The following is a 21,694-nucleotide window of genomic DNA, read 5'->3' on the forward strand; positions in this document are numbered from 1 at the left end:
AGGAAGTTTCCATGACTTCTGGCCAGTTTCCTCACTGATCCCTGGCCTTAACAGGCTGGGCAGAGGTGATGTGGAGAAACAGAGACATGGAGGGGATACCCCTCACCATCTCTTCCCACGGCTCCCATGTGCTGCAATGCTGTTTGCAGAAATCTCCTGTGCTCCCACCATGAAAGGGGGCAGCTTTGGAGGAGAGGGAGAGTCACTGGCAAAGCCAAGACCTTTCTCCAATCCTGGGAGCCCTTGCCATTTTAAGTCTTCTTCATGCTTCCAAGGCTGTAGTAAAGAAGCTGCAGAGCAACAGCAAACACATCCCAAAGGGTCTCCCTCTGAAGCCAGCTCCCTCTGTTGAGCTGGCAGACCCTGAGCTAGGGAAGCCTGGGTTAAGGATGGCCCTTCACCCATGCTCTCAGGGTCCTCTGCCATAGCCACCACCAAAGAAGGGGGGAAAGGCAGGGAGAGGAGAAGAAGGGAAGACCAAGAAAACTCTCAAACCGCTTTCGCAGAAAGGAAAAACTTCGCTGGCTCGAAGAGAACATCCTGCTAGGAGCATAGGCAGGAACAAGACTGAGGCTCAGGGGGGCTAGCTCCTCCCTATATAGGGGCCGGTCTTTTGTTTATTGTCCCTGCCTACAGGAGCAAATAGGAGGAGCTAAACCCAGATTACAGGAGGACAGGACCCTCTCTGCTGGGAAATGGCATTTGATGATTTTATGATTACCTGGCAGGAATCAATTTTCAATACCTTTAAAAGGCTCAGTCCCCTCCCCAAAAGAGTAGGCATCTCCTCTTGAGCTTAAGAACACTGCCTTGACTCTTTAAACTTGTAAAAGCCAAATAAATGTTAACAAATACACTTCTCATTGGGCAGGCATGTGCTCCAAAATGGTGCATTTGCAAAGATAGGCCTTATGAGCAGGAGACCTGACACTATGCCTTTAATTGGTTTTAGCAGCTCTGCCACAACAGGTTGCTTAAGGGCGCTTCCTGTGATAGGCTAGCCGAACCTTAATTTTGCAACAAAGGGATTTGTAATTTAACTGGCTTAAGTCCATTATGAAATGGCAAACAGGAACCGGAAAGTATGTATTACCATCCACAGGCAACAGAAGGGACAAGTCTTCATATGCTTTTGATGGTTGTAGGTTTTATGGATTGTAAAAAGCCCAACACATTTCAGCCTTTACTTAATTGCTTGGCCTTCTTTAGGGGCTACACTAAGATATACATAAATGACAATAATGAATTAAATTTGACTTGTGGGTCAAAAGGACTAGAAACATTAGAGACAATGTACTGAATACTAACTTTAGGGGAAAAAACACAGAAGCACTCATACTCTTATGGATGCAGCAAGACCAACAGGCCACCTCTGCATTTATTCTAATTACACTTCTAAAATGACTGAGTTTATAATTCACATAGACAGATAGAACTGTTTTGACCTACATGTAACAGCTGCTTTATTATATACGCCATTTAATGTCAATGCAAAATAAAAACATATGTGGGTAAAATACCAAGACCCCTAAAAAACTACATAGGAGAACATTTGTCTAATATAAGGAATGGAAGAGTGGCTGAACCATTGGTAAGTCATTTCAGCATTCTGCAACAGGTATTAAGTTTTGGGTGCTGAAAGCATAGCTCCCCTTTATTGTGTAACAGTCCAGTTATGTACAGAGATTTTTAGCCTACTCCAGAAATTTCTGTTGTTGATAGTTTCAATGGCAAGTATATGTTTTTACGTCAAATAGCATGCACCATTAAGATTTTATATTTATGTAACTAGAAATATGCATTGTCATCCCCTTCTCCTAAATCCTGAAATGTAATTGATGATTGCCATTTATGTTTATCTTAGTGTAGCCCCTGAAAAAGGCCGAACAATAATATAAAGGTCGAAACGCACTGGACTTTATTAAACTTTTTAAAAAGAATAACATACAACCATCAGTGCATGAAGACTTATTTCTTCTTTTGCCTTAAGTCAATTATGTAAAGCAGCACAAAATGGATATACACCAGTATATTACACTATTTTTAAAAAGGAGATAATAAGGAGATAATTTTGTTTCTAACTAGGGCTCCTCATTTCAAATCCAGTTTGCAAAGATTTTTATTATCACAATAAAAAATACGATTCAAAGAGGGCATCTGCCAAGTTGTGGCTGTTGAATTCAGCCCACGGGATAAACTCAGGTTACTCTATTTAAAAAGGGTGGGAAAATGCTAGCATTGTGGCCGCAGGGCCTCCAGGACCCCTCATGTATTTGCCCCTTCCAATGCTCTCCAACTACTTTATTGCCATCAATCCTATCCCCACTGCCATCTCTGTTTGGTGCAGTTTTGCTGCTCTCATATAGCTCAACTCCAATTTTTAAATTTTCATTGAGAGAGTTAGGATGATTTACAGAAAGGAAATGGGAATTTTCAATTTGGTTGGAGGAAATCAGAAGGTAGGCCAATCACAGAACTAAGAAACACATACTTTCAGGATTTGCAGCTGGCTTAGTCCTACCTTGCTCTTGAGACCAAATAAGGCAGCAGTTATAAGCAGAACACTTCCAAGGGCAACCAGGCAGTATTGCACGTAACCCAGCACAGAAGGGATGAGCACCAAACTGACATAGAAATCATGTAAGACACCGCCTTCAATCTCTCCACTCTGTTCAAGAGAGAAAAAGATAGAAGATAAATTTAGACCCCCGCAAAATGGTCACGTCTACAAACTGGCCTGACTGCCACAAATGCCACCTTCTTCCAAAGCACTGGTGGAGAACCTGTGGCCCTGTACGTGTTATTGGACTCCAATATCCATCAGAAAGGCCAAGGGGCAGGAGCAACCTCAAGAAGGATGCAAATCCTCCATATTCAAGTGCTAAGATGCCTTCTGATTTGCAGTGTGTTACAACTAGCGCTGTAGTGTTAACCGCCATCAAGAGGCATGGGCCCTCAAGTCCATGTTAAAATCATCACTTCTGACCTCCAAGCTCTTGCCTCCCAGCGCTAGGATCACAATGGAGGCTTGGCTGTGGTCAATTCAGGTAAAAAGGAGGCTTCACATATGCTAAGAGATACTTTGGGGGTGTGTATGTGTTAATTTGTATCTCTTCCTTTCTCCAAGAAGCTTAAAGTGCGTTTCTCAAGTACGATTCTGAACAGCACTGAGAAAGGGGAAAATGTTAATTGGCTTGACAATGAATACCAATTCGTTTCCCCAGTTTTGAGAAAATTTGTCCATGCTGCTCTTGGCCTCACTCTCCCCTTAGATGGCTCCCCTATATTTCCCCTCAACTGCCAAAAATTCCCATTTTGCTAGGATCACACTTGGCAAAAAACACATTGTTCTTTTTTACCCCTAAAACATTAGAGTTTTTATCCCCCCAACTTCTCCCACCCCCAAACCTGATCTCTTTGAGCACCAGATGCTCACCAACTTTGTGCTTTCACCATCTTGGACCCTGTTTGAAATGCTGAAGTGTTCGTTTTCTTTTTTCTTTTTAATCACATCATGGCAGGGCAAAGCTGCAGACTGTTTTTAGCCTGTGGTCAGCGGCGCAGAAAGCGGCACAAAGATATGGGGAAGCATTCTAGAACAGGGATTTAGCTTTTTTGACAGAAGCACAATTCATGTCCAAGCAGTTGAATAAGCCGTTACAAAATTGGCTTATGCAAGATTATCAGTTGGGAACGCACACATTTCATAAAAGCAGATGAAGCCCAAACTCTCACCCAATTAAATCTGAGTTGTGTTTAAGCACATTGCCAGCTTCTCTGGTCTCTACACGCAGACATACATACCTCTGAGAATGGATTTTTTTTTTGGTGACCAAAAACACTTCCACCTACCTCTGCAAACCAAATAAAAGGTAACACAACTGGCTTGACCCTTCCTGTTTGCCTGAAACAGTAGGAGAGAATGAAGAGAGTTAAAAAACAGCTTACACTCAGACATCTACTTCAGCTCCCTTTCCTCATTTTAAGGCTGAGTGTCATTTCCCATGCAAATGTATACAATCTCCAGCACCTTGAGCAACAGGGCAAAGAAGATACTGTGTCCAGACTTTTTGCATACAAGCCCACTGTTTGAAAACCAGCGTCTTACTTTAGAAATGTACTAGAAGTTAAGTCTCCCTTATCCAAAATGCTTGGGACTAGACATGTTTTGGATTTTGGTTTTGCAGATTTTGGAATATTTGCATATCGGAGATGGGACCCAGATCTAAACATGAAATTCATTTAGTTTTCATATACACCTTAAACATATTGTCTGAGGGCAATTTTATACACAATACTTTTAATAATTTTGTGCATGAAACAAAGTTTGTGTACACTGAATCATGAGAAAGCAAAGGTGTCACTATCTCAGCCACCCATGGGGACTTTTTTTGGATTTTGGAGCATTTTGGAATTGCATATAAGAGAGACTCAACCTGTATTTATTTTTATTACTTATTTGTTAAAATATTTCTATCCTATCTTATATCAAGAGATCTTAGGTCTGCTTACAAATAACATTAACCCAGGTTAAGAAACAGTAACATGATTTAAATAAGCTGAAAGCATATTAAACATTGTGATGAGCTAAAACAAACTTTAAAAATTTAAAGGTTTTCTAAAATTGTAAACAGGTTTTTTTTGGTTGAATTAATGAGTCACAAAGATTTGGGTAAGCAACGAAGTTTTAACTTGGTGTGTAAATGACATGTGTGTTGGTGTCAGCCAGGCCTCCAGGAGGAGAGCATTCCACAAGTGGGTTGCCACGGTTGAGAAGGTCCATTCCCATGTCCTGTATTGACCCCTCTGGTGGGACACAGAGGAGCCCCCCTGCCCAGCAGAACTTAATCCTTGGGCATGGTGTTCCTCTCCCCATATCAAAGTCTCAAGGCATTTAAGGTTGTAAATGTTATCACAAGCACCTTGAATTCAGCCTGAAAATGTATTGGCTGCAGTCCAGTTCTTTTAAGACTGGCATTACAGGGTGTCTGTTTGATATTACACTCAGCGGTTGAGCTGCTGCATTTTGCATTACCTATAGCTTTAGAATCTTCTTCAAAGGCAGCCCCACATAGAGTGCATTATAGCAGTCTAGTCAGGAGGTTACCAGAATTCAAAAGAACACAGCCATGTTAGTCTGTGCCAGTACGCAGTGGGATCTTGCAGAACCTTTGAGGCCAACTCAAAGAAAGAAGCCGATGGCCTGAGCTTTTATAGACTATGTCTGCCAAGCATCTGATGAAGCTGACATAGGCCAGGGACAGATGGTCTTGAAGTGGCATGCCACTGTTGATACTAGGGTTCTGGAGCGTACAGCAACTGCATGCTCTGGAACCCTAGTACTTACGGCCGGTGGCATCATGGCGGCGACCCGTCCACATGGGCATCGCCATGATGATGTAAGGGACACGCAGCGTACAGACGCTGCTGTGCGTTGCTTAAGTCCCTGGTGTGCCAATGCCGCACTTGAGACGTCAGCCGGGCGCCATAAAAAGAACCTGCTTTTCACAGGTTCTTTTTACTCCAGAGAGACACCACACAGTTTGGCTGCTGCAGTGTCCCTCCATAGTTAAAACGGGTGCTCCCAGCCCACCATTTTGGGGTGGTTTGTTTTGCCTCATAGTCTACAAAGGCCTCTGCTACCAACTTCTTTCTCTCAGTCTGCCTAAGTGTGGGACCACACTTTTCTACCTGTGGAAATTCATTCTGTTCAGTTTTGATTCAATTCTGTAATTTGAACCTGATTCCATAAAAACTGACCAGAGAGTGTACAGGACCCCTTCTTAGGCTTTGTAACAAGTGTGGTATCAAGTTCTGAATGTCAAGTCAAGTTCATACTACTTACAGTATGCCAGGGACGTGCTTTATGAAAATATTCAGCTGCAGCTTTATGGAACATTTCATAGGAATGCCAGTCATCTGCATTAGAAAGAGAGAAATACTGATTATATTTTTTTAAAAGCCCAAATCTCAAACTTGCTTTTCCTAAATTACTTTCCCCATTCAATTGCCTTCAAAAGCAACTCACAGCAATTAATTTACTAAACCAAATAAAATCCTTTTTAAAGCAAAAAGAGAGCAACATTAAACTAAAAAGACCCACTCTGGTTACTGGAAGCAAGGACATCTAGAAGAAGAACACTACAGATCTTAATGCAGGGCTGGACAATGTGGTCCAACAACACAGAGAGGGCCACAAGTCCTATTATCCCTTACTGCTGGCTAAGACTGAGAAGTGTAGTGCAAGAACATTTGGAGGGCTACACATTCCTCACATCAAGCATCCAGCAAGTTCACAGCATTTAGATTTTTCCAGGCTGATTTTCAAATCCCTTTGTCACCCACTCAAACCCCAAGAGACAGCCTCAACCCTCCACTTTAAATAGCTGTAGAAACACAGAATGGCCGTTCTGACAAAGATATATACCTCCCAGCACCAGCCACGAGATACAAGTTGTAAAAATATGGTGTGCTTCTTATCTCCTTAATTACATGTATTTTAAATAAGGGCTTTATTGTTATTGCCCTTCTTTTATGGTAGGCACAGGAGGGGGAAAAACATTACACAACATTTTCCTCTTTCAACACAACAAATAGCACATTTACCCCAGGCTCCAGATTATAAAAATAACAAAACCAAATTCTGCAAGCCAGAAAAAAAAAGGACGCTGGCCAAGTTCCAGACGCTTTGATATTGACTTGTGTGACTGACTACAACCACAACCTTTAGAAGTTACAATTAAATTATTGCTTCCGAGAATGGGTACATTTCAGCAAAGCCTCTCTGCTTGGACTGCTGCTCCCAGAATTTCCACTGGCGATGTTAGCCTGGGGATGCTTGGAGTTGCATTTCACTCCATTATGGGCTGTTCTCTGCAAGCTAAGGGGCCACAGTCACATCACAGTCAAAATATATTGCACTAAGGACAACAGATAATAGTGCATTTTGGCTGGGCAATAAAGGTATTACTCTTTTGTGGATTTTGGATTTTGTTGTATACTGGTAACAATGATATCCAAATTAGGTGCCACCCTAATTCTTAAAATGTCCTCAGCTCAAAAGGCTACCATTACAAAACCATTGGGATTCCAGAAAACTGGGCTGCAGTGAACACTCTTTAAGAAGCTTGTGGAGGCTTCATTCCATGCAAATTCGGGCTGAGACCCCTTTTACCCAACCTGGTGATCCCCCAGTGTATAAGATTACAACGTCTATCATCCACAACTAGCATGGCCATTAGCCAACAGGTGCTATTTTATATCCAGCTAGAGTTGCCAGACTGAAAACTGAAAAGGACTCCTGTGACTTGGTACAGAAGGGGGACTTTCGGCAGGCATCACCAACCTGCTGAAAAATACCTTATACACAACCTTTAAAGCTACAGGAGTCCTCTCCAGCTTTTATTCTGGCAATCCTACAGCCAACAACTAGACTGTGGGAAGCTCCAAATTCAAATCTTTGAAGGGCCTACTCAAGGTATTTACCAGAAGTGCCACCTGAAGCAGTTGCCTCTCTTGATTTCAAGGGGATGCCCACCTTGTGCCAACTATTGTGAAGCTCACTAGGTAGCCTTGTATTAGCTACACACTCAGCCGCTTACTTCATAGTTTTGTTAGAAATCTTAAACACCTGGCCAAGCGTCTCGGGGTAATAGGAGGCCCCCAAGTCTAACAAGTGAAATAAGGATGTTTTTCTAAGCAAAGAAAACCAATAATCATCAGGACAGGAGTATGTTAAAAATAATCTCTCGATCTAGGATTAGATCTAGGATTATCTAAATTAGTACAGTGCAAAAGCTCAAAAGTCAGGCATGACATTGCGTCCCGCCAAGACCTGTCACAGCAATTTCAAGCTCTGCCAGACAGTATATGCTTTGCTGTTAAGATATACCAGGAAAAATATGTAATTATTTACATATGCACCAGTATGCATAGCAATTTCAGAGTCAACAAGGAGACAGCTTGCCTTTGCCTCCTTCTCCTTGCCCCCACCCAAGATGCAATAAATGGGATTACTATACTGTTTTACTTTACAATTGACATAAGAATTACAAATAGGTAATAAGTACACAGCAAGCTGCTTTACACAGAATCAAGACTTTTGGTTCATTAGCCCATTACTGTCAGTAGTGACCAACAATGACTGCAAGGTTTCAAGTGGAGAGTCAAATTTCAGAGCCAGCATGGACAGAACTGCAGTGGATTTGGGGAGCTCTAGGATAGGAAGTATGTGTTCCAATTCTACACTGTAGCCATTTCTCCATTCACATGAAATATAATGGCCACCTGAAAGTGCCATACAAGTAAATTATTTTATCTTTATTACTATGTTATTGTATTATATTATTGTATTGAAGATGAAACCCTTCAGACCATTATGGCTAGACATGCAAACATTAAACATGACAGAAATAGGGTCAGAACCCTGGATTATATGTAGGGACAAAGAAAATTATTATAATAATCAGTGCTAAGAAATGGAAGACAACAAAAAGGAAGAGCAAGAGACCTCTCCTACAAGATCCGAGGAATCAAAAGGAAATTTAAACCAAGAGTAAGGATGCTATATGACTAACAGGGGAACACATTCTATGATCAAGACAAATAAAAGGACAATTGAAGCAGCAGCCTGAAGAACTATACAGAGAAAAGGCAAAAATTGTCAATAAAAGAGCACACCAAAGAATTTCAGGAGAAAATCAGCGTATGCTTTATAGACTATAGCAAGGTCTTTTAATGGGAAATCATAAAAAACAATGGATAACACTAAAAAAAGTGGGGTGTGTGCACAACATCTGATTGTCTTATTGCATAACCTGTACTCTGGACAAGAGATCACTGTCAGGACAGAACATGGAGAAACAAAATAGTTTTCATTTTGCAAGTGGGACAGACAAGCCTACATTTTATTAGCATATCTGTTATGTGCAGTACATATCATGCGGAAAGCAGGATTAGACGCAGAGGAAGATGATATGAAAACTGGAGGAACATCAGACATGGAAGATCAGCAGACGATACCCATATTAGTAGCAGATTTTTAACGGCTGTTGATGAAAGTTAAGGAAAAGAGTGCAAAAGCTGAATAATAAGATGACAAAAATAATGACCCCAGAAGATTTACATAACTTTAAAATGGATGATGAAGACATCAAAATTGTTAATGTTTGCTATTCCTTGCCTCAGTCATCAATCAAAATGGAGACTGTAGTCAACAAATCACTCGTGCCAAACACAATAGGGGCAGAAAGTCTGTAACACTCCCCAATGAATAAACTACAAGCATTTGAAAATTTAAATTATTGTACCTTAATGGGGAATTACAGTTCTGGAGCATGTTCCATACACCTGTACTGGGTGTGTGGGTGTGTGAAGTCCCAGCAGAAGTACACATTAATCCGTCAATATGCAAATCCACTGGAATACATCACAAGCTATTTGGATAAACATTCTCTGGTTTCCCATGGGACCAAGAGAATGGCCAAGAAAGTTACTGGCACTGGTCCTACCCACCCAAATTTACTGCTAACTGGGTCCACTTGAGAAGCAATATCATCACCTTAGCCAATGAATAACCTAAGGCTAAATTTGCCATTTGTCCTGGAAAATGTGGGAAAATCCCAGATTGAAGGGACTAAAAATGTCCCTGCTGGCTGGGCCAGTTGAAACAATAAATCCTGGATTTCTCCTTCGTCTCGGGCTGATGGGTAGGTTAAAATGGAGCAGTGGCGATAAAGCAGAAAACTGTGCAACAGGACTGGTACTGGCAGGAGCCTCATCCCACCCTGCAGACTCTGGTTGCTACTGCACAGGGGTAGCATTGCCATCTTCTTCTTCCATTCCCTCCCTCCTTCTTCTAACAGGCTCACAAGGTGGGAAAGAAAGGAAGGCGAGCAGAGATGGCCTTGTGTAGTGTGGCGATTGTGTTGGTGGCTTGAGCCTAGGGCCTGGACAAGAGGGACTAGAATATGGCAACCCTACCTAAGGCAGTGGTTCTCAAATGGTGGGGTAAGATCCCCGGGGAGCACAAGACTTGCTCAAGGGGGTGGGCACAAGACTTGGATGTCCTGATCCCTCCTCCTCCTCTTTCCAAACTTCTTCTGTCCTGGTAGGAAGGAGAAAGGCAAAGAGGGCACTTATAGACTCCGCCTGAAGGACGGCAAGAGATATTTCTTTATAAAATATTAAAATATGAATATAAATGAATGCCTGAACAAAAATACAAACACTAAACAAAAAAAAATATTTTTTTTTAGTCATATACTATGTGAAGGGAGAGTCAGTGTGGTGTAATGATTTGAGTGTTGGACTATGACTCTGGAGACCAGGGTTCAATTCCCCGCTCAACCATGAAACCCACTGGGTGACCTTGGCAAAGTCACATGCTCTCAGCCTCAAGGGAAAGGCAATAGCACACCTCCTCTGAACAAATGTAGCCAACAAAAACCCATGATAGGGTCGCCATAAGTTAGAAAGAACCTGAGGGCACACAGCACACACACACTATGTCGATGGGGGTACATCCACGTGTAGGTGCAAAGGGAGTCACAAGGGTAACAAGTTTGAGAACCACTGACTTAAGGTGTTACCAAGCCATCTTATACATACTCTGAAAAATCCAGTCAAAGCAGTAACTCATCAAGCCCAGAGCGGTGACTACTTTCTAGGTCTTGAAATGTCAGTTGGTTCCGATTTGACTAGCTACCATACTAGATCTCTGCCTCTGGAAAGAAAATCCTTGGCTCGGCATTGATTCCTCCCCTCACCCTTGAAATTTCCCATCCCCAGTTATCTTGTACACACTCGCCAAGGGTAAGAAGGCTGTCCAACAGCTGAAGAAAGGATCTGTGCTAATTGATTTATGGTTTTAAAGCCAATTTAATCAGTGCAATGATTAGAAATATCCTTGTACTATGGAATTCACAGCAAGATGTAAGCTACAAGTTGCAATACAAGTGGACAACAGATTAGATATAGCTCTAAGCATATGTGATAATAAATGGTTTTCATTCAAAAGGAAGTGACTTGTAACTGCAGGACCCAGAGGCCTAAATCCAATTGTTAGTTCCAACTAAAATACACACAGCTGCTGAACAGTAAGTCAACACTTCTTATAAATCCCATTGATTCAGTGGAACAAGCTGTTGGACGTAGGACAGAGTGCCAAGATTGGGTTTGTACCTTTCCAATGTGAACAGGAGAAGGAATTATGCAGCTCTCCAGATGATGTTGGACTGTAAATCCCAGCAGCCCTAGCCAGCAGAGCCAATCCAACAATATCTGAAAGGACACATGATTTCTACTCCTGATTTTACAAAACAGCAAATAGGGGAGTTTTGTCCAGGCCTATTGTAACAGGGAACAGAATGAGCATCCTAAAAGGGTGAAATAGACTGGACCACTGCATGTGTGTGTGAAAGAGAGAAAGAAAGACTGAGATTTTATAAGCATCCTTACATGAATATTCATACAACCTTCCTTGAAAGGAGGGAACAAGCAGAGCAAGAAATGTGTTAGGCCAGATGCCAGCCACAGATGCTGGCGAAACGTCAGGAAGAAACTCTTCTAGAACATGGCCACATAGCCCGAAAAACCCGCAAAAAACTATGTTAGGCCAGAGTTTTTCTAAAAGAGAGATCTTCAAGAGTTCAAATAGGAAATGGCTGACCAACTAACATTTGTACAACTGGTCCCCAGGACTTGCCCCCATACTCATGAACAAGAAAGTGGCAGGCAATGTAATGCCACGCAGAAACAAAGAAAGGGAAGTGATACAGGTAGCCATTCCAGGTAAACTGGTGGACAGTACAATTAAATAGTAAATTATCACATATGTAGAACAGGAGTGGATGACAAGGCCAATTTTTGTCCTCACCTCCACCCTGATTTCCCATTAAATCCCAACTGAAAAAGGCTTTGTAGGCTGAGGAGTTAGCGGAGTGTACAGCCACACAGCCATGTTTGTGTGCAGTGTTGAATATGGTTTTCAAGTAGGAAGTGGGACTGCATGGGCTGTGTGTGGCTCAAAGTCTGCATTTTTGCTAGCCTCAACAGGGAAGTACAAGTCCTGTGAATGAAAAATCAAACTAGGTTCTTCAAAGATAAGTCTTGTCCCACTAAGCTTTCACAGTTTTTTGAGAGTACCCATAAACATGTTGATGGGAATCATCTGGTAAACTTTCAAAAATCTCACCGAAGGCTCCAGAGGAGCCAGGAGACCTTTTGTCTGCTTTTGTGTTCTTACAGCTCTGCTGGGTTTTTTCACTTGGAGGGAGTAGCATGTCACATGCAGTCTCAAGTGATTAAGTCTACCCTAACAGCCTTGCTTGTTTGCCAGGTCATGTTTATGGGAAACTGAAATGGTCTCTCTTCTGTGCTATTAAGTTATTCCCTGTACTATAAGTTTAAATAATTATTCAAAGTATACCAAGGTATGTAACTGTAAGGTTCAGAAATTTGTAGATATTTATGTTGTGTTGGTAGACCAACACAACATAAATATGACAGGAGAGCAACAACTAAAACCACCAAGTTGTTGCAGGGACTAAGAGCCCAGGAAAATGGTACTGAAAAGATGGCTAAGTAGGCACTGGGTGACCATACTTTAGGAGAGCATTCTGGAACTGGGGGCCACCCCTAAAAAACCTCTCTCTCTTGCCACCCTCAAAGGAGAGGTGTGACTAAGATATAGCTCTTGGTTCTTAGTCTGCTTTTGCAGCTAAGGTTATGAGACTTTGCCCTCGTCTGGACTAGGAGCAAGTAGTGCAGCTTCAACTAATATGTCAAAATGCCTGTCTGATAAAATAAATTACATATTGGCGTGTCCAGTTGCCACAATGACCCATTATAATAAGAAGGAGAATGAGACCTGGATTGTTAACTCACAGCGTGCAGATCCAGGAAAAGTCCATGTTCTTCTTCATTTGGATGCAAGCCACCCACTGCTTCCAAGAGGGATGGATCAGCGTTGAGGAAATGAGGATGGGAAATAAATACAGGTGCATCTTTTTTAAAGAGAGAGAGAGAGAGTGAAAAATAAATAAATAAGAGAAATCAGATGCAGAAGAAAAAGAAACTCTTGAGAAAGTCCTCTAGATCACCACACTCTCTCTGCTTCTGCTACCAAAATGGAATACTTCAGCTGATAATTGTGAATAAAATGGGAGGAAAGAGCTTTAAAACTGCAGCAATCACAAGGATTAGAAACTTTTTCTCCATTTGGAAGGTAGAAGCAGGCATCTGGCAGGCCTCCTGGAGACAGGGGAGCCCAAAAAATGGGTGCTTGGCAGCTCTCCCCCTTGTTCTCCCCATACAGGCCTGTGATATTGGTGGAAGAGAAAGAAAGCCTTTCCCTGAAGATCTTAAAACTCAAGCAAGCTCATATAGGGAGATAGGCTCTTTCAGATCGTCTGCACTTAAGTCATAGTGGCATTTTTGAAAAATCAACTTTGTAAACAGCACGTTTAGCATCTGTCGCTACCAACAAGCAAAACAGTGTCTTCTGTGCAAAAAAGGATGCCATAACCACATCATATTAGAGCAGGCCCACAAATTCTACCTGGAGAGCAAAGACAGGCATAACATATGTTAAGAATAGTAGGTCCAATTCTCAAATATCTCCACTGCATTTCATTCAGCCAAAAAGAACTGAGCTCTGAGGTGAGGGGAGACTGTAGTTCTGCAAGTTGGAAACAAAAATTGACTGAACTGACTGCCTAACACCCCAATATCAAAGGCATCATCAGCTCCCATTCCCAGGAGCAGCTTTTCACATGGAAAGGAAAAGAAATTTACATGTTAAATTTGTATATATACTTGACTGTTTGCTTGAAAGTTGGCAGCAATCCACTTAAATTATGAGTGTGGAGCTGTGAATTAGTGTTCTCTTTGCTCAACTGTTTATCTGTCATGAAAGCTGTGAAACCAAACTGAAGTAGTTCACACTGCTACTTGCAAGGCAAGGGTGACAGAGCCACCCATGGCTACTTCCATCTAGAAGGTACATGCCCTCTAACCACTTTGGAACCGGGGCATGCCCATTGCTTAATGCCATCTTGAGAAATATTTAACCTAATTCTGGCGGCAATGCAGGCAGAGTTGAATAGCTGGGGATATTTACAGATTTCCCAGACAGAGGCTATGAAACAAGGAGGCACCACTGAATGTTGGCAATGAACAACCTGGAACAAATTTGCCAAAGAGTCACCCCACAAAATATAAATCCAATTACACAAACCAGGAACTGCTCATGTGCCTTGAAAAATGTTTCACAATATGGATTGACTAGAAACTTATTCAACAAATAGCAATTTAAAATTCCAGAAAACCTAACGGTGCATTCAATGCTTTTCCTATCCAGTTTTTATAAAGGCACACATTTATATCCCACCTTCCACAGCAGGAGCTCAGGAGACCTGCCCCACTTTATCCTCACAACAGCCCCATAAGCAGGTCAGTCTGCTAAATGGTAGTTGGAGAAAGGTCACCCAGAAAACTTTAAATCTAGATCTCCCTCAGCTGAACTTGGAAAAGTCGGGGCAGGGCTTACTCCAACTCCCAGAATCCCTCAACCCAGCTCTGCTCCCTGCTGAAGCACAACACTCCATGCCACATGAAGTAGCAGCACATGTGCACATGCACAAACATTAAATGCTATATAATTAAACTTTTTATCAACTATTCTATTACACAATTCCATGAGACAAGACATAGCTTCCCTCCCATAACCAATTGCAACAACAGAAGTTCCAAATTGATGCAACAAACAATGGTAAAGCATAATCCCAATACAGCAGTTCTAGGGAGTGGCCATAATTGGGCAAAGGGCATTTATTTTGGATCCTGGTTTAATCCTTGGCATCACTGCTTAAAGCAGAGGTGGAGATGATCTGGAGCCCAGAGGGCAGCACCACCTGATTTTCCACTCCACTGGAGGGCTGTGATGTGGTGTCTTGGCATTTGGGCCATCTTTTGGGTTGCTGGCAGGAGGGTCTTGCTGCTTCAGGGTGGATGATCCCTGTTTTTACCTGTTTTGAGTGATTTTAACCAAAAATGAGGTATTGGGCAGAATATTTGGGGGAGATGCTGGTGGCTTTAGGGGTCACTAAGAATTCCAAGGGTGGCATGACACTCAGTCTTCACGGTATGCCATCAGCTCCCCAAACAAGAAATGAGTCAGAGAGCCAACATCACTTTTTAGACCTTGTTATGCCTTTTAAAAAGTCAAAACACGAGGCAGACATACTTAAACGGCAGGAGCTGACATTCTGGATTCCGGACTGCAGGCATGGACAGAAGCCTTCATTGGGTGGATAGTCTGTTCCGTTGGCAAATAATGTCTTTGGCGCTACATACCGGTTTGTAGGTACGCCTTTGAATTTTCCATAATGACTGAAGATTAAAGTCATGGACCTGAAAATAGTGATTCCCAAAAGATACAGGTCACCCAAGTAGTAGAAGAACAACCTGAGAACCCAAACATACTCCCATTATGTCATCAAGCCATATGTCAACACATTAAGCTCCACCAGGTACGCTCCCTCTCCATCCCTATTTAAAACGTTGCATTCCCTTCATCATTTTCACCCACCTTCTCCTGCAACAGCCATTTTAATCCTTATTGTACAGTGGGACTGAGGAATCTACATCTTTCCAACATTTTGAGACTTCAGCTCCCATCAACCTGACCAATGGGAGCTGTACTTCAAAAACATCTGGAAGAACACAGGGGTTCACCATCCTTGCTTTTACAAAATGATTACAGTGTACATTGTAATTTTAATAGGTACCCACTTAGCTCTAATCCCACAACAAGGAAAAGCTTTTCCCTGACCTAAATTAAAAACCATCTGGGACTTTTTAATTTAGGTCAGGGGAAAGATGACGGGAATGGGACAGCACACAGTAGGGATTTACAGAATTAAAGATAGCATGGAAAAGGTGAGTGAAAAATTCCCTCTACTGAATTACTAGAATTCATGTTCCTTCAGTGCAACTAATGGGCAGTTGGCATGGATCAAAGTAAAGGACCTGTTTACACAGCCCATTTGTCTCTGGATGTGACATTAAACAATAACATCTGCATGTTCTTCCTTTTCCTCTACTTTCTCCAGCCCTTTTTCTTTTGTGTCATGTCTTTTTAAAACTGTACACATTTGTTTTAATTATTTTGTTGACTACCCTAGGAGGCTGGTGAGGTTTTCTTTCCTCATTGAAAAATAAGAGTAGACATTTTAAATCAAATAAAAAGCAGTCTAGATGCATCATCCAGGTGAGATGTTGCCTCTTCCTACCATCCAGGAGGAGAATGTGACTACTGGAAATAATGTATATAAAATATATGCAGAGCTCAAAAGGTGAATCAGAATAGAGAACCTAAACGAGGAACCCATTATGTGGGCAACCTCTTTTATGGTTGAAAAGAAGGTCAAAGAAATAATGAGAAACATCAGGTTCTCTGCACAATTTTTTTAAAGTGGAGGAATGGCATTTACTTGATATAGTAACACATGGAAAGCCAAGTGGAAGAGACTGACCAGGGATCAGCTCTTTGTTGGGTAACATTGCAATGAAAATTCACAAAAAAAAACTGGGTCAAAGAGCTATAGGATTCCAGTTTTTTAGAAGCTGGGTGGTGACTTGCTACAGCAAACATTATGGCTTTACGTACCTGCAGGCATCTGGGCTGTAGAATTCCAGAGGTGTGGAAGGGGTCCTAAACGGTGGCCACAGCTCCCCAGCTGTTCCGTTGATCAAATTGCACTGATCAGAGTTCCAGTAAGACACCTAAGGGGATTGTCAACACTAAGATACAGAAGCAAGCTTACTAACATCAGTGCTTTCATTCTGCAACCTAGTTGGTGGAGGAGTCTTTGTTTTCCTGTTTTATATCACCTGAAGAACTCGCCTTTTGCTCAGTGCAGAATCCAAGCCACCTCTGTTAAGGATTTGATATTTTAACCTGGAGTAAACAAATGCCTTTGCCTGGTTTGATTAGGAGAACACACAGAATTGTGATGGTGCCAAATGCTTCAGACTCAATCTTATGCAGTGGCAAGCCTCTTTTGGTAGAAATTTTGTAAGACTCATTTACAAATTGAGAGGACAGGAGATTGTGTGGGTTAATGGGAAAGCAGAACGCGCTGTATTAATACTGACATCTGTGCAAGAGGATATGAACAACTGCTTTTTTTCTATGTTTGAGAGAAAGAAGGAATAGGGAATAAATGAAGAGACTACGCTTTGGTTTTTACCTCTTTCAGTCCGTTCCATGTATCTATCATGTGGGCTCTGGAGATGTCAGCCATGCCAGTGTACACTGTGAACAGCCCAGTATTTGAGTTGTTCAACTGTAACAGGAGAGAAGTGGACATGTGGTCATACAATAAGTACCTCAATCAGCCACCTTTCAAAAGGCGTGAAAAACAAGTGGGAAAATAGAAAATGCACATTTTTCTTGCACACGCACCCTCTTAAACAGAAAATACACATTCAGATCAGGCTTGCAACCTTTTAGGACTACAATTCAAAAGCTTCCCTAGCCAGCATGGCTGGAGGTTGTAATCTAAGAAAATAATTTTTCTAAGTTCTGATTGCTTTATGAGGAAAGGCCACAGCACAGAGGCTGAGGATGCACTTTGTACACAGAAGGGCCAGAGTCCAGTCTTTGGCATCTCCAGCTGAAAGCGTTTAGCCAAAGTACAAGAGGCCTTAAACTTTCACAACCTTGGAGGCCAAGAACATCTGGGGACCAAGCGCCACCATCCCTGACCCAAGTGGTGAGTGATGACAGCAGCCACTATGCTGACTGGAAATGATTTCAAGCAAATTTGTAGCAGACTGCTTTAGATAGCAGCTTATCAGTCATTTAGTTAAACTGCCCTGGGCTGGATCCAAAATGCATTAACATATGGAAGAAGTCTTCCTTTCTAGTGCAATGTGTAGAACAACCTTTTCTTTTGCATTAATGCAAGAAAAGTGGAATCAAGGCCAAATACATTACTCTTTCCAAACAAGCTTCCATAGCAAAAAAAAGCACAGTACCTGCATTGCATGCCAGAAGTCCTGGGTTCAATCCCCAGTACCTGCACTTGAAAAGATCTCTGATAGCAGCAACTTATGGCAAATACCACTGTCTGAAACCCTGAAGAGCTGCTACCAAACATAGTAGGCTATACTGGCCTAGAGAGACAACTGCACCATCTTCTTGTGCGAGTATAAGTACAAAGAACAGTATGAAACTTACTGGGATACACTGATCACCAGGACCAGTCCAAGTAAGTGTTTGCTTGACACAAAGTACAAGATGGTACCCAACCCCACCTCTCAGTTTTAACTACAGAAGATGACTGGCAGTTCTATCATTTTGTAACACGGCCAGTGGGCTAGCATCTTCCACCACAGCAGGAGAGCTGGGAAGACACATATCTCTGTCCTCTGACATCTTGCTGCTGCTCCTTGTCCCCTAGCATCTGCCACCTGAGGCAGTGGCTCTACATATCCTAATGGTAAGGACTGGCCCTGCCCAGCACACTTACTCACTGCTGATTTCTGCCATATTTCTCAAGAGATTGCTTGCCCAAAGCTTGGAAATGATTCACTGAAAATTAATTTCTTGGTCCCGATTTGTTAACTATTCAAACAACATGTGCAACAGTTTTTTTGTGGGTTTTTTGGGCTATGTGGCCACGTTCTATAAGAGTTTATTCCTGACGTTTCGCCAGCAGAAGATGCCAGCCACAGATGCTACAGAAACTGGCGAAACGTCAGGAATAAACTCTTATAGAACATGGCCACATAGCCCAAAAAACCCACAAAAAACTATGGATGCCGGCCATGAAAGCCTTCGACTTAACATGTGCAATCTTTGTCATTCCAACTGTTAAAAATGACAGCAGGATTAGGCTTTGTGGTAACAATATTTCTTATGATTTGAATTTGTTCCTGGAATTGTGTTAGTCATTCGACCCTGGCCATTCTCTGCAAGCAATGACTAACCCAACGAATTAAGTTCTCAAAGTTACCCTCAATTTTAATGTAAATAACCATCCAACACCAGTATGCTAGTGTTAATGCTAATGCTTCCAGGCTCTGCACTTGCCTCAAACCAGTTCTTCCCATTTTATTTATTTTTACGTACATCAGCAAACAAACCAAATTTCCCTTTGAATGGAACTAAACCAGGCTTGATGGAGTTAAGGAAATCGATGAGGGGGTCATCATAGCCCCACATGATCTCTCCCACTGTCCGATTCATGAAAGCGCTCTGCTTGAAAAGGGCAAAAGTGCTACTGACTGTCAGCTTCACAGCAAAAGGCAAATCCTCCAACATTACGGCTGCTCCCTGAAAGACAAAATAAAAGGAAAGGGTGGGTAGGAAAGAATATTGTTGTTATTTGCCTCAAATAGACTTTGACCGTTGGCAACCCTATGAATGAGGGACCTCCAAGACCCTGGTCATCTTGCAGACTTGGGGCAGTTGTGGCTTCTTTGATACAGTCTATCCATCAGTTTTCTACTTTTCCTATTGCTTTCCACCTTACCAGACATCATCATCTTTTCCAATGAGAAGTCATGATACCTCCAAGTTACAACAGCCATGGGTTAGTCATCTTTGCTTCTAGGGAGAGTTCAGATGTGATTTGGTTTTGGGCCCATTTCTTTGTCCTTTTGGCAGTCCCATGGAATCCATATGGATCAGATTATCATTACATGATAAACTAGTTGCATTGTGTAAGTATGGAAATAAGCTCTTAGTGACTCATGGAAATAGTAAGTCTGTGAAAGAACAACAGATTCCCAACAGGAAAAGATTTCTACCTGATATGTTCTATTTGTATGTTTCGCATTGCACTTTCATTATGAAACAAAATTTTTAAAACATTACTTTAGTGTTGAATGAAAAATCTCACTTCATAAATTTAAAATCAGGCTGAGAATAATTTTTGAGACAGGGCAGTTTTTTAAAGAGGGATTTTATAAGTGTTATATTTCATTAGTGTTTTTCTGGGATATTAAAATATTGTAATTGATAGGTGTATTGTTCAGATGTCAGTAGACCAAATATGTGCCTTACCTTTTCTGTTCATTTGTTCTTTCTTTTGTGTTAAGGAATTGTAGGTGTTATTAATTTTTCTTCAAGAAGGTTATTGTCTGTTTATTTCTGGACAGAATTTTTAAAATTGCCTTGGCTTGATAGATGTATTTGCTGGGGGAAATTGTTGCTAACAAAACTAGCTTTTAGAAAAAACCTCTCCAGAAACTGCATCCAAGCATGCATTAAAATAAAGTATTAATAGGACCAACATCTAGAAACTCATGTGTTGCTAATATATAGCCATACTAGCTAATTAAGTCATTTCTCTATCCTAATCTCCTCAGATTAATTCAATCAGACCTACCTAGCCAAATTGGTGTTCCTTCCTAATCTGGTAGGAATTGGTATTCCTTCGTAATCCTTCCTAATCTGATCAGGCACAGCAGTTTACCTCTAGCATGGAACTGTCCGGAGATACTGGACTACTAATCCTATCACAGTCCAGACAGTGTGAGTTGCAGTTTGAGACTTGTGGTAGTTGTAATCTAACAATCTGGAGAGTACCAGGTTGGGAGAAGCTGTAGCATGTTCCTTTTTTAAAATGACCTGGTTCTCAACTTCCATTCTACAAATGAAACAAAACTCTATTCACAAAGCTGAGTGTTTTCACCGCTGCCTTTGTTTTGTAACTCTCCTAAAATGTTTGTTGGGAGAAGGCTCTTGAAAATGATATGGGGAAGCTGCAGAGGAAAGGGACAACTGCCACTTTTCCTACCTTCTACTACCAAAAAACTCCTTCAAGAGCCAAAATTAGGTGCCCAATTCTATCTTCCCTTCATGCTCCAAAATAAACCATTTACTAACACCACTGCTACTATTGTTGGCGACATTTACACTCAATCTTCCCTGCAAATAATTCAATGGTTTTCTCCTCCCCACATTTTCCTTACAATAAACCTCCGAAGCAGGCTGATGTTTGCCAGCACTGGGTGATCAAAATTCTAGCAATCCTTAAATAATATAGCACTATGATATCCTGCTATGAATTGCCTACATGGCTCTCAAGCATCTCCTCTCAAACATAAGGACTAAAAGCTTTGGCGTGTGTTTTTTATTTTAAAGGGGAAAGTAAGTAACAAAGCGGATCTGAAATCCCTTAGGTCAAAATCTCACTGGTGCACTATGCTAACATAAGGGTCCATTGTGTTATCAACTGAACATTTTACAGGGTTGCACAGAGGCAGTGAAGCAAGACTGAGAAAGGTGCTGTGGTCAATGTTGGGAAGGAAGGCTGCTGGCTCTGAGTACAGTACTTCTTTCTGCAATGCCTGGCTTTTAGGTGGTTCCCTGAAGCCAAAGTATTCTTGGAGGACTGAGCTGACAAATTGTCTTGGCAAAGGACAAATGAGTTTGCAAGACTGCTTTCCCAGAACAATCTGTTTACAAGATCCCACCTAGAAGTGAGGATGTGATAGTAATGCTGACTTTGTCTGCTTTTTCTCACTTTCCTTGCAACTGTTGTACCTGTAGCCCTGTTTCTTCCACTACCATGGCAATGAAGTTACATCAGCATAGCACATCAACAACATCTCAGCTATGCTGTGTACTTTTCCTGTTGCCCACACAAAAGAGTACATCTACAAACTCAGATAAACCAAG

The 21,694-nt window shown here is 41.7% G+C and overlaps 1 protein-coding gene across 3 annotated transcripts in view; it reads right to left on the reverse strand.

Moving 5' to 3' along the window:
- The window catches only part of SCARB1 (scavenger receptor class B member 1), a 49,205-nt gene that overhangs the window by 13,126 nt on the left and 14,385 nt on the right, over positions 1–21,694 (reverse strand). For all 3 annotated transcript variants that reach the window (XM_042441925.1, XM_042441926.1, XM_042441924.1), the window contains exons 4-11: positions 19,139–19,342; positions 17,253–17,348; positions 16,670–16,785; positions 15,245–15,411; positions 12,886–13,004; positions 5,846–5,919; positions 3,853–3,904; positions 2,522–2,668 (exon numbers count right to left, since the gene is read on the reverse strand). In XM_042441925.1, the coding sequence (XP_042297859.1) occupies positions 2,522–2,668; positions 3,853–3,904; positions 5,846–5,919; positions 12,886–13,004; positions 15,245–15,411; positions 16,670–16,785; positions 17,253–17,348; positions 19,139–19,342 (975 nt within the window). The remainder of the gene's footprint in view (positions 1–2,521; positions 2,669–3,852; positions 3,905–5,845; positions 5,920–12,885; positions 13,005–15,244; positions 15,412–16,669; positions 16,786–17,252; positions 17,349–19,138; positions 19,343–21,694) is intronic.

Source organism: Sceloporus undulatus, chromosome 10 (assembly GCF_019175285.1).
Source record: "Sceloporus undulatus isolate JIND9_A2432 ecotype Alabama chromosome 10, SceUnd_v1.1, whole genome shotgun sequence".
Classification (NCBI taxonomy): domain Eukaryota; kingdom Metazoa; phylum Chordata; class Lepidosauria; order Squamata; family Phrynosomatidae; genus Sceloporus; species Sceloporus undulatus.